This window comes from Cheilinus undulatus, linkage group 8 (genome assembly GCF_018320785.1).
Source record: "Cheilinus undulatus linkage group 8, ASM1832078v1, whole genome shotgun sequence".
NCBI lineage: Eukaryota > Metazoa > Chordata > Actinopteri > Labriformes > Labridae > Cheilinus > Cheilinus undulatus.
Genome location: NC_054872.1, coordinates 50,925,756 through 50,939,253, shown reverse-complemented (window position 1 = coordinate 50,939,253; position 13,498 = coordinate 50,925,756). Strand labels below are relative to the sequence as shown.

At 39.4% G+C, this 13,498-nt stretch overlaps 1 protein-coding gene across 2 annotated transcripts; it reads right to left on the bottom strand.

Moving 5' to 3' along the window:
• Window positions 1-276: 276 nt before the first annotated feature.
• On the bottom strand, window positions 277-10,910 carry ccne2 (cyclin E2). 2 transcript variants are annotated; one of them, XM_041793743.1, is made up of 12 exons: window positions 10,856-10,910; window positions 9,072-9,110; window positions 7,853-7,934; window positions 7,669-7,722; window positions 6,764-6,906; window positions 5,547-5,682; window positions 5,296-5,442; window positions 5,003-5,098; window positions 3,415-3,549; window positions 3,097-3,208; window positions 2,808-2,965; window positions 277-1,625 (listed from the first exon to the last, which is right to left on the bottom strand). In XM_041793743.1, exons 2-12 carry the CDS (start codon window positions 9,083-9,085, stop codon window positions 1,515-1,517), a joined length of 1,188 nt encoding a protein of 395 aa, XP_041649677.1. In that variant the 5' UTR covers window positions 9,086-9,110; window positions 10,856-10,910; the 3' UTR covers window positions 277-1,514. The 2 variants fall into 2 exon arrangements, with proteins under 2 accessions (XP_041649677.1, XP_041649678.1); XM_041793744.1 differs by lacking the exon at window positions 10,856-10,910 and adding an exon at window positions 10,199-10,286.
• Between the last annotated feature and the right edge of the window lie 2,588 nt (window positions 10,911-13,498).

Genomic DNA, 13,498 nt, shown 5'->3' with positions numbered 1-13,498 from the left:
CCAAAAAGAATTTCACTGAAAATAGTTTGATAGAAATGTCTGAAATTTGACCAGAGAAATTTCTGTGCAGCCTTTTGTGCAACCAGCATCACAGTGATTTTTTGGTAATCCTTTCAGGATAAATGTGTGAAATCCTCTTAAAGTAAAGTAAGAAACGAGAAACGCTTGTTTGTAGCCTTGCTTGCATCAGCAGACCCCCCTGCATGTGAAAAACACACTAAACTCTAAAGTGATTTGATATCTTTTTATTTAAAACATTCCATTATAAAAGAAAAATACAAATTTTTGTTGTTCTATGTACAAAAACATACATTCTTTAACATCTACATACAGTTTACATGGTTGTTCACTGCAGATCCTCCGGTCAGCTGAGGAGTCTCACGTTTACAGTCACAGGTTTGTTAGTCTCTCAGCGGCCGTTCCACTCGCTGGAGTTCAAATAAAAAACCTCGCGTAGTTCAACTTTTTTCTTAAAGGCACTAAGATAGGACAGGCTAGTGTACATTTCATGAAGAACTGGCAGCAAAAATCATAAATAGCTTTCGCCTTTGGCAGTGATGACACAGAGCTCATGTATCACTGAAAATCAGATTTTTTTAAACATATGAACAGAAGGTTTATTTTACACACTAAAGGCTAATCAATAAATACAAAGCAGAGACAATGAAAAGCTAAACTTTGCACATTGTAGGCGGTTCGTCCTATCAAAGGTCAAGTCTTCCAGGAATGTAACAAGAACGTGCAACCAGGTTGCAACTTTAACAAAAATCAAATAGGGAATTATTGAGCCATTACACAAGAGAGGTGTGTTCACACCTCTGGGTTTCAGGACGTTTCCAGCAAATCAAAGTTTGATTGTTCCTAAGGCTCATTAGACAATCACATCATTTAATCCGCTGTGATTTAGAGTGTAAATCTAAAAGTTTACACACAATTCAGTGGGAATTTAGAGGATCACACCTACACAGAACACATTTCCACGGCTCACAGTGGAATGAAATATCAGACGTAGAAAATGAGATTTTCCTCATTCTGTTCCTGAGAATCTGACTGAAGCACCATCTGAGAGCGTTCAAGCCTCAGATTTAAAGAAAAGCACCAGTAGAACTCCCAGATAATACCACAAGGGTTCAAAATCCTCTGCTTCCTCTTAACCATTTTTCAAAATAAGAGCAGCAAGCGACCTGCTTCCCTGGCAGCTGCCACGCCTCACATCAGTGGACTGCTGCATGCACAGGTCTCAGAGTTTGCCCAAATATTCATACTAGTTTTACTGTGTTAAAGAAAACCTGTTTCCCTGCAAAAATCTGCCAACAATCTCCATGTCTGCATTTGACTAAAATCAGCTCAACAAAACCCAACAGGAAGCAGAGTCCTGATTAGTGTTAACATACATCTGCTACATGAAGTTTCCCTGTCTCCTCCTCTGAGAGGAGCTGCGGCGAGGAGCTGCTGTGGTCCGAGGGGTCAGCGGTCACTTCTGAGGATGAGAGGTAGCGTTGTTTGGGCCCTGCTCAGTGATTGGCTGGTTTCTCTGTGCTCCTGGGCGGAGTCAGCTGTGATCCCACAGCGATGGGGGACAGATGACCAGATGGGAGGTCGACCTGACGCTCCTGAGCTTTCCTCTGTGGAAAAAAAAACAAAACAAAACAAAAACATCAATATTAAGGACAAAATGAAGGTTTTCAAACTCAAATATGACTAAATCTTCTACCCAGCATGCACCTGGTTTTTGATTATGAAAATTTAAGATGCAGGAACTGCTGCATTGTTCCTTAATTGCTAGAACTTTTAGCACAGTAACCACCAAGCATGTTATCAGCATGCCATCTGTATTTACGGATATGAAACATTCTAATAATATCTGCAAACGATATATTGGATGTAAATACCCCATGCATAAGCTGCAAAAATTTTCCTATGTGAGCCATAGACAACCTAATTTATCAGCTGTAAATACCCTTTATATCAGCAGTAGTTATTCTATATATCAGTGGTAAATCTTGAACCCATATCTGTTGTAAATATCCAAATAGTCCACTCTATCAGCTGCAAACATCCCCCTAAATCAGCTGCAAATATCTTTTCCATTAGCTGCAAATATCGCCCTGTATCAGCTGCAAATATTCCCCTCAATCAGGTGCAAATATCTCCTCCATCAGCTGCAAATATTGCCCTGTATCAGCTGCAAATATCCCCCTCTATCAGGTGCAAATATGTTCTCCATTAGCTGCAAATATTCCCCTCAATCAGGTGCAAATATCTCCTCCATCAGCTGCAAATATTGCCCTGTATCAGCTGCAAATATCCCCCTCAATCAGGTGCAAATATGTTCTCCATCAGCTGCAAATATCTCCCTCCACCAGCTGCAAATATTATCTCTAGCAGCAGCAAATATCCCCCTCCATCAGCTGCAAATATCTCCTGTATGAGCTGCAAATAACCCCTGTATGAACTGCATATATCTCCCTCCATCAGCTCCAAATATATCCTGTATGAGCTGCAAATATACCCCCAAATGTGCTGCAAATATTTCCACAGCTGCAAGTCTCCATCTTGCCAATCTGCACACTTTAGTTAAATTATTGAATCCTGTGTCCTCAAAGGTTGGATAAAAGTCTTTGAGATCAAGTGTTACAAAACCTGTCATACCTGTCGTTTAACGGCTTATGTCATCGAAAATATACTGAAGCCTTAAAGACAAAATGTTCAGCAGGTTGGAGAACACAGATATTATTTGATTGGCTTTTCCTTCCATCCTAACACAGAGCCACAGTTTTCTTTCTAGGTGCGTTTGATTTCCTCACCAGCAGGTCAAGATAGGCCACGTGTGTCTGAATGTTGTGTCTGTCATCAGGTCTGACTTTGGGGAAGTTTTTCAGTTGAGGCGTTGCTTCAGATTGGAGAACATCCATGAAGGGACACATCCACGCAACACAGGGATAAACACTGTCCCAGGGTAGACCTGACAGACACAGATGGGTAAATATGTTAGGATTGATCAAACATTTCTCTACAACAGGAGTTTCTAAGTATAGGAGAGCGAGGCTCCTCCTTTAACATGTCAGTTTAGTTTTAGGTGGAAATCCAACTAACCAGAGACTTTATGAACGATTTCAAACGAAGAAAAGTGGCAGAAAGCAGCGGCAGCCAGAATGCTGTAGTCCCAGTCCAAGGAGCCGATGTCCATCATACACAGGTCCAACAGCTGAAACAAAAAGGTCAAAGGTGAGTATTATGTGTGACCTTTAGACCAGGGGCTTCCAAACTTTTCAGCACACAGCCCCAGAATAACAGGGACTGGGGTTGGGAGCCCTTATCGAGCACTGCCATTCTGGGGGTCACAGGCTGGTTAGTTTGGGATCCTCTAATTTAGATGCACCTTAGTTCATTTCATCATGAGAGTGAACCTACCCGTGTGATCTGGATGTACGTTTTCTGAGAGAACTGTGGCTCTAGAAAGTTCTCCCCCTCCTTCTGAGCTTCGACCTGAGCGTACAGCTTCAGCCAGGAGATGGGTGTCTCCGGACACAGATTCCAGTCCAACGCCTGCAGGAGGAGACACAAAGAAACGACGTACAGGATGAATACAGGACCCCAGGTATAAAGATGGTATTCAGGCTTTCTCCTAATAGTTTGACTATAATGAGTCGCTATTCTAGACTGGTGGGTCAGGACCTAAAAGTGGGTCATGGATGTGTGCCTGGAGAAAATGCGGCAAAAAGAGTATGATGTGCTTTGTTTTGCAGGATATTCCTCCATCACTTTTTAACCCATCTCAAGTCCAAACTGACCTCCTTTATCATTACAGGCATCTAGTTATGACTGAAAAATGTAAGAAGTTTGGGTTGCAATTTGTTAAGGTGGTGTTGAGTGCTAATGTACTCCAGGAAAACACAATTTAAACGAGCGTGTTTTGCCTGTTGACATTTTCCCTCCTCCACGACTGTCTGGATGAGCTTGTCTGGTGCTTCCAGCTCCATGAGGGTGATTAGCCATCACCTGGATCACAAAAATCAACTAAACTGTACCAGGAGCCAAGTGGAACATTAAAAATGAAGTCTTTAGAACATCTAAAGCAGTGGTTCTCAACTTTTTCAGCCCACGACCCCAAAAATAAAGGTGCCAGAGACCGGGGACCCCCACTTAGGGTGACTGATCACAGCCATGCACATTCAAGAATAGTCATGTGCAGACAAGGTAATAATAAATTGGATTAAAATGGTGAAAAAGGTGGTGAAAGAGGATTTTGAAAGTAGTAGAAATGGGTTACAATTGGCAAAAATTAGATAAAAGTGGCAAATAATATGCAAAAGGTTATGAATCTGGATAAAGGAGGCAAAAAACAGGCATAAAAAGTGGTAAAAGGGGATTTAGTGGCCTAAATGGGTTAAAACTGGCAAAAAAAAAGTTGGAAAATTCGGTGAAATGGGATGAAAAAAAACTGGTTTAAACTGAAAAAAAAAGGTTAATTGAGGCATGAAAGTAGGCAGAAATTGGCATGAACAGGTTAACCTGACAAAGATGGGCATAACGAATAGTGAAATGTGATTAAAATGGGTGTAAAAGTGGTCTCAATGCTTAATACAGGCAATAATGGGTCAACGGAGAAGACACTAGGCAGAAAGTGTCAAGAATTGGTTTAAAATGGCAACAACAGGCAGAAAAAAGTGGTGGAAAGGTTTTGTCATGAACAAAAACAGGTTTTAAGTGGTAAAAATGCGTCAGAATGGGCAAAACTGGTGGGAAAAGTTATGAAAGCAATTAAAATCATGCAAAATTGGTGTAAAGTGGAAACTGAAAAAAAAAAGAAGCTTAATTTGTTTTTTTAAGGCATCTGGAGACCCCCTCTCAGTGTCTGGCGACCCCAACGTCAAGAACCACTGATCTAAAGTACAATTCTTGTTCCTTCTGAAACTTAGATTTCCTGTGGGATCACTGAAGTATTCATTCATCTAGAAAGAGAGCCTACTCTTTCTAGCATTGCTGTTCTGAATTGTACCTTTAGTAGGTGAAGCTCTGTCTGCTGGATGTCCCACATATCACACGCTCCATCTGTGACGTAGGCAAACTCCACGATTTTAGGAGGATAGATTTCCTGGAAAGAAGCAAAGAATTATTAAAATAGTCCAACTACCACTCATGAAAAACACTGAAACTGAGACAAAGGAATCAAACAAATGTGTCATATTTTTTTAGTTTAACACCTTAAGACATGCATAATGAACACACATGAATGAGAGGATGGATTAATGGTAAAAGACAAGCACGTTAGGATGATTATGAGGAACTCACCTCCATCTTTGAGGCAATAAACAGCGCTGTGATGCCAATGAGCTGCAGGTGTTCTTTGCTGACATCCTCCTGAGTCAGCATGTAGCGGTCGAAGTAATCCTGAGCAAGGTAGGCCGTCTGCCGGTGGAGACCGTACACCTCACTGACCTGAAAACAAAACAATACAGGTTTGAAACACTGGATAAAAATGTTCATAAAGATTGCATTTTTAATAAACATAAGGTAATATTTTGATTCCACTGTCTCCTCACCTCCAGCAGCCAGTCAAGCAGAATGGCTCTCATCTTGGGCTGAAGTTTGGGATGTTTCTGCAGGTAGCTTTTATCGTGGACGTACTTCAGCTCCTTGTTGATCATTTTGATCCAAACGTCGTCTGAGCTGGCCCAGCTGGAGGAGAAAACACAGGTTTTAGCATCGTTTTGTTCACAAATGCACGCTTCCTCTTGAGCATTATCAACACTAATATATATTTGCTTTTAAAAAGTCCTAAGCAAGGACATTTCATGGCCACAGTCCTCATTAATCTGGCTTTTTAAAGCCCTCAAATGTTTACATTAGACTCACAACTTATTGATGAAAATAGGTCTAAGATTAAGGTATGACCCTCTTCAGCCAGTTACTATTGGAGCTTGTGTGATTTACGTCATCTACGTCCTGCACCTAAGATTTTATGCTGATACAACGCATGCTACACTGTAGCTCAGTGTTTTCAATAATGAGGGTTACAAAGAGGATCTTCTAACGCCATTATTTTTGGCAATAATATCTTTGTGTGCAATGCTTACAAGACTGGATTTGATAAAGTATTCAGGCATGTCTCAATCAAACTTGCAGCCTCAATTTAAGACCTTTCTTAAGCAAAAGCAAGACCTCTAAATACTTTGTTTTCAGCAATGCAAATTAAGAAATTTTGCAAGACTTTGGGGCCCTTTGCCTGGTAGTTTGGACCTCTGCAGTCAAATAAGAATGCAGCTGCAGCTTTGCTCTGCACTGATGTTCAACTGTCTGGGTTGAAGCCTGACGTTAAAGCTAAGGAGCATGCTCAGAATGACTGGTCAAGTTTGGATTAAGGCATATACAAGCAGGAGTAAACTAGTCTCCAGCTGCAATATTCTGGTGTGTTATTCCAAGTATTATTCAGGGCAAACTGATATGTTGACATGGATTTTAAAAGTCCAGTTTCAGTAGTGCAAACAGTAATTTAATTGTGATCCAGCTGCATCTGCAGTACTGACCTAAAACATGGATACTAAGTCTTTAGTTCTGCAACTACTCAGCTTCAAGTTCAGATCAAGAAGAAGCCTTAGACTGGACTGATTTTACTTTTAAAGCAACTAAAAACAGATGAAATGTTAAAACAAGGGCGTTAAACTCTGAATAGAGAGCAGGGTGGGGTAACATCTCAGTGTGAGGCATCGAGCTGCAGTAGCCCCATTGACGTGTAAAACACACCCAGGCGTGTGGTTACCTGAGTCGAGGGATGGGGGAGGATTTGATGAAGAGGTTCTTGAACGTGTACTGCTTGAAGCAGGACGTATCTGACGGCTCCAGCTCTTTGTGAGGGGTTTCGATGAGGACGCATGGACTGGCTCCATCCTCCGACCAACACTTCTGCAGTCACAGAGAGAAAAGAGTTTAGGGTTTAGTCCAAGTGTTTGCTTTACAGGACTGTGCAGTAAATGTTGGTTGTTTTCTTACTATCAGAGAAAAATGGGGTAAATTAAACATGTCAAAAGTGTATGCATACTAATTTAATGCCATGAGATGACTGGAGTTCAGATTCTGAGGGATTGCAGAATTTCTGTTAGTTGCTTTTTGCTGCCATGTACTTCTTTTAACTAAATGTCACAATCTTCTGTAGGTGTGTTACTTTAGGTGCATTAAAATAAATATCAACTTCAGTAAAATGCATTTAAAAGTAGGAGTTTCTTAGTGCTGTAAACTTAAATTTTCCAATCAAGCTAATCGCTGACAGTGGTGAAAAGAAGGTTCTAAAGAGGTGGTACAGAAACTCTACAGTCACTTTCACCTTCAGTGTCACCAGATCTATTATCAAACTATCACAAGAACTAGCTTCATGTTCTTCCTTTATCACTAGAAAGAATATAGAAAAGGCTATGCCATAAATCATAACCCAAAAACATGTCTTTAAAAGCTGATAAATATAAAATGGACGCTGTGTTCACTGACCACCAAGGATTTGCTTTGAATGTAACACTGCAAAATGTAGTTTAAAAAGGGCGGAGCTGACTAGAAGGGTGGGGGCACATTATAGATAATAAACTGGTAGCAACACACATCAACATCCTGGTTGGAACTCTTATCAGTAAAACACACAATCATTGCGAGTTAATTGCTCGTGGACACACTGACCTGTATTTCATAGCTTTGTTTTTTGGCTGCAGGCTGAACTTTTTTCTTTGAAGGCTGCAGAAGAGAAAACGAAAATAAACAACAGGATAATAAAGCTGCAGATACGCTTTCAGAGCTTTACAGGAAGTATTTCAAGTAAAGCTATAACCTGAAATCATCATTATTTATTAAAAATCACTCATACCTCAGACTTTCTCTTCTTCAGCGGGGGTCTGACGGTCGGCTCAGGCCGGTTTGAATCTCTGGCTTGCAAAGTGATGCGACCGCTGAAACCAAAAATACAGTTTGCATAAGCTTCACATCACTGAGCACAGAAGGAAAAAGAACAGGTTTTATCTCCCATGAAAGCATTTTTCTGTCACAAGATTGTTAAAATATTGCTCAGCTTTCATGCAGAGACAAGTAGGAGTTATTAGATTTGTTTTAAGTGGATTTCATGAACTCAACATTTGTTTTAGAACCATCCTAAAGATGTTGACAGATGTTGGGTAACTCAAAATTTATATCTAACAGGGACGATGCAGTTTCACATGGTTTCTAGACAGTGCATTATTTTAACTTAGTGCAAGTCAAACATAGAAGAGGAGCTGGATGAGAACTGGTAAGTAACTTTCCATGTTAGTATAAAATCATTTAAATAGGGCTTGATGTTCTACCTACGTCCTGCCATCTGTGCTAGAATACAGCAGAATAAAATATCTCCCGTTGAACATTATCAATTAAATTTACTCCCTTAAAATCAGGATAAGACTCCCCGTGTTCAGTTATACACTCTATACTTGTTAAAAGAGGTAATACAGAGAAGCAAGTGCATTGTGTGGGGGCACTCAGATGTTATTGCATCTTAAGAGACATGCTTGCATATTGGAAAGTCATGAATCAAAAGTAGTTTTGTACATGAACAATCACCATAACTATCTGCTACTGATGATGCTACTGCACCAAAGTAGTATTGTGCATGCTCATGTTATATTGCATAGACATTTTTTCCCATTAAATGCTCTATGCACCATAAATGCAAAGTATTACTTCACATTTAGCACTGATGCAGCATAGAAATATTACACATTTACATTAATACATCTGGCACATAGGGGATGCACAGACAGTGATACCAAGTGCTTGTACAAAGCAGATACTGTACCCATCATCATTGTGGAGTATGTTACCCTCTCATTATGTGGTCTAAGCTAAAGTCATGTCTGATATTTAACATAAATGAGGATGAAAAAAGTAGAGGAGGAATGTAAATTATGCACTAATGTTTTGCTGTTCAGAGATCAGTGGTGAAAATTTAACCCTCGCTTTCCAGTTCTAGAAAAAGAGGAAACCCTCCGTTTCTGGTGAGGCCCCATGTGGGCCCCTAGACCACATCTGGAGAACAAAAACCACCAGCTGCTCACCTGCGTCTGGACATTTTGTTGAACTTTGTTATGGCTGCGCTGCGAAGACAAAAAAGGTAAAGATAAGTCAGATTTACAAGCATTAAAAAACAAGGTCAGCAACTAAAACTGAAGTACTTGACCACAAACAGTGTTGTTTCTTGTTTCTAAATACCCAAAATGAATGCAAACTCCTGCACATATTCTATAACCACTCATACCTCCAACAAAAATGTGCAATTTGGACAAAACTATTAATTTATTTGCAGCAGTTTTTGGTTAGAGTCTCTATGGTACTTTTTGATTAATTCAACAGAACAGATTGAATTAGTTCAAATTATTCATTTTTCACACTAGCATATTTATTTTAAACACCTTTAAACCCCTTTATGATCCTTTAGGCTCATGATTTGGACCAAAGACTCACAGCACCCATCATGTTAGAGATGAATACAATGAGGTTACATAAGCCTGTAACAGGCTAGCTGAGGAAATTATCTTATTTAATCTTGTAAGGAGAGTCATATGCTTCTATCTATGCCAGGAGGATCCTATGAAAAATCCGTTGTGCCCAAAAAAAAACAGAAGATAAGATTTTTAAGGCTCAAGTTTTCATATGATAAGAGATGGTTAGCTTGTGATAACAGACAACCTGGAGGTTAGCTTGTGAGCACCAACAAAGAGAGCTAAAATAGCGCCATAAACGAATAATAGTCGGTTACTGAGGCCAGTGTGACACTTTTTAGGACTACAGGAACCATATTTCTTTAATACGTACATAACTGGTGGATGTGTGTAATAATAAAAGGCAAAACTAGCCAGACAAGCTCTGCAAGCTAGTGTGGTGTCTGAAGCCAAAAAGGAGGGGGCTGCTTGTTCCCTCGATTTCAAACAAAAAAAGCTCAAAAATGCCACATTTCAACCGACATTTTTCACCATAAAGATGTAAGCACACGTCTTTAGACAACATTTGTGTGCGTTAAATGGGTGTAAAGTCGATAATATTAACTTTATTTAAGGACTGAAACTCAAAGACGCGCCAATTTCCGCAGAGTGGAAGCGGGAGGATTTGAGCCCAGCCTGCCCGAGCCTAAGAGTATAGCGGGGGAAACTAGAGGAAAAGACCGCTAAATATCAACCACACTGACCTGAAATAGCCCTCGAGTGGAAGATTAATCTCTTAGGAACAGCATATCTCAAATAAGACCTCTTAAATGTAAGTTAAGCGCCACAAAAGCCGTGTAAACCGAGACTACTAAGATGCTAAGTTTTGGAGGGGTGCTACAGTAGTTAGCAAACTTAGCTGCTAACTAGGTCAACAATAACCAGCTAACCCCGATATGCAGATTAACCTTAATCGATATCTTCGGCATGCAAACAGCTCAACATTTGCTTTAATTAATAACACATGCAACAAAAGAAAAGTCATATATTTATATCACTTTTTTTACTTTTAAAGTCAAAGAGAGGCTTCAGTGTTTGTGCAGGTTTAGCTCAGTAAACCCTTAAAAAAGCATCTAAACACCATCAAGATAACATGCAAAGCCCAAACAAGGTAATAAAGGTGCTAAATCTACTCAAGGGCTTTTAAATGAAGGTCAAATATGACTTTAAAATCTATATCTGGCTGCACTATTGCTCTTGTAAAGCCTTAAAACCATCTTAATACAAATTCTTTCACAAGACGGCCATAAAAGAAACTCTGTAAACAGATGAAACTCTGTAAACAAACTTAAGGAAGCAGAAATATGTTATAAATCTTAAAATTATCAGTATAAAAGCCCTCCGAGGGTCGGTGGTCTTACCTCCTCTGCGATGAATGAATGAATGCATCAGCTGTGGCGCCGGCGCCAATCCTTATATCCGCATATGCTGCCGACACCCACTGCGCATGCTCCTTCCCGGTTAACAGAAACGCGCTAAATGTTCAAATCTGAACCGAGATAGTGACAGACGAACAAAGCCGAAACCTAAAAATGCGACTAATACACCTCTCCCTTGCAAAAACTTGCTTTTTCTGGTCGTGAGAAAGAAGTTTGACGGGTTATGTGCCGTGTTTGACCAGGTCTTTCGTTGAAATGTAACGGACACCGAATCGAAGGAAGGTTTTATGGTGTAAAAACAGCTTCCCGTTAATTCCGGTTAAACTTTAACGATTTTACGTTCACTCAGGAATCATCCGTCACAGCATATATCGGCTATTATGTTCAACTGATGGAGTTAATAACGGTTTTTTACGCGGTACACAAACAGCTTCCGCCTCCGTGTCCCGCCTTCAGGTGGAGCTTCCGTGACGTCAAACCAATGAGAGGGCGAGCTTCGATCTCCGCGTGCTCCCTCCGTAGAATGTAAACAGAAGGAGCACGTGGGGCTGCTGTCAAACTGACTACTGCTGTCAAATCTGTTTATCCTGGTTTATTTTAACACAATGCAATAACAGGAATATAAACACAACATTTTTGATCCACATAGAAGCACAGTTTGTAGATGTTCACGATTTCATTGATAACTAGATCAAAACTGCAATTTCAGCTGAAATTGTGCGGGGATGCTGAGAGCTGAACTGTGGAAGAACTGCTGAAAATAGCCAAAAGTACAAAAATAGCTGAAAATAGCATAAAATGACATAAAAGTAACTGAAAATGGCATTTGATAGCTCAAAAAAGGATAAAAATAGCTGAAAGTAGCCCAAAATAGTTGAAAATAGTATAGGAATAGCTGATTTTGGCCTAAAAGAAGCTGAAATTTGCATTCAATGGCTGAAAAAGCACAGAAATAGCTTAAAATAGCATGTAAATAGCTATATTTTAAAAATTATACAAGTTAGGACGAGTCCAAGTTTGAACTCTTGGGTCAGCATGGTCGTGTTTATGTCAGCAGAAAAGCTGGAGAAGGTTTTGACGCCAGATGCTTTGCACCCACAGTGAAACACGGTGGAGAGTCCATTATGGTATGGGGTTCCATTTGTGGACACGGCGCGGGCAAATGAGTGAAAATGGACGGTATCATGAACAAGAACGTCTACCACAACATCTTAGAGCATCATGGAGTCCCTTCTGGACTGAATCTGATTGGTCGAGGGTTCATATACCAACAAGACAATGACCCCAAGCAGACTTCAAAGCTGTGCAGAGACTATTAGAGCAAGAAAAAGGACTCTGGAGTACTGGAACTGATGGACTGGCCAAGTCAAAGTCTGGATTTGAGTCCTATTGAACAAATTTGGGATTTAGTAGATTCAAAGATTGATGGCACAAAAGTTTCATCTAAAGCAAATCTGTGGGAACAGCTAGGAACTGTTTGGAACTCAATAACAAAAGAGAGTGTGGAAAAGTTCATAAAAACAATGGCAGCAAGAATGCAAGCTGTTATCAAGGCCAAAGGAGGCCGTACAAAATATGAAGTTTTTAGGTTATTATGTGTGAAAAAGGACTATTTAGTTGTTTCAGTTTGTTATTTGCCAAATAAATAACAATAACATTTTTAGTTTTAAACAAGTTTTTGAAAGATTTCTAAAATATTTATGTTTTCCTGTTTTTATGACAGGTGGTCTAATACATTTGTTAACTCTGTATGTTTAGTTTGTATTTAGCTTCAACTTTATTGACCAACTCTATTTTAGTATAAATAAAGTGATTCATATTTGTACATTTTTAAAACTTAGTTGTGTAATGGCTTGAGTTATGAAAGAAAATGTAATAGTTTTTTTACATTTCACTAACTTTAACATTGAGTTCTAACGGCTTAATACTTGTTTTCTACAGCGGCTTCTTTTTTAATTCACTCTTAGCGTGTGGGGTGTTTGCAAAGTTAACGTATCAGACGTTCCATGTCATAAGTCTCGAAAGCTGCGACTGGATGCTTGAATTTCTGACTTGATAAAGTACCTACCTTCCTACCTGTCTGTCTATCTTATATTAAATTCATGTTAAAATGCATCAACTATGGCTTATTGATGTGAAAAGCCACACCAGGATAGTTTCACATTCTAGAATAGTCATGTGGAGACGAGGCCGTCCATAAGGAGGGATAAAGGGGGAGGTTTCTGGGACCAAGCCTAACTGGGGGACCATGGAGGTCAGCAAAACCATGATCCACTGTGAAGTTAAGCTGTGAAAACCATATTTGATATTTGACCTGAATAATAACCACTCTTATCAAAGATCAACATCTCTATCTATTCATTTGTGTTGTAAATATTCTTAAAATGAAAATAACTTTTGTTAAAAAAGTTATTTAAAAGGGGTGAAAAATTGCTTAGATTAGTTAACAATGGCAAAAATGCTGGAAAAGATTTTGATATTGAATTTTTAAAGAACAAAAATGGGTTAAAAGTGGCAAAAAATAACCAAAAATTAATTAAATTGTCAAAAACAGGCACAAAAAGTGGTAAAAGGGGATTAAAAAGTGGCTAAAATGGCTTAAAAGTGCAAAAAATTGAGGGAAAT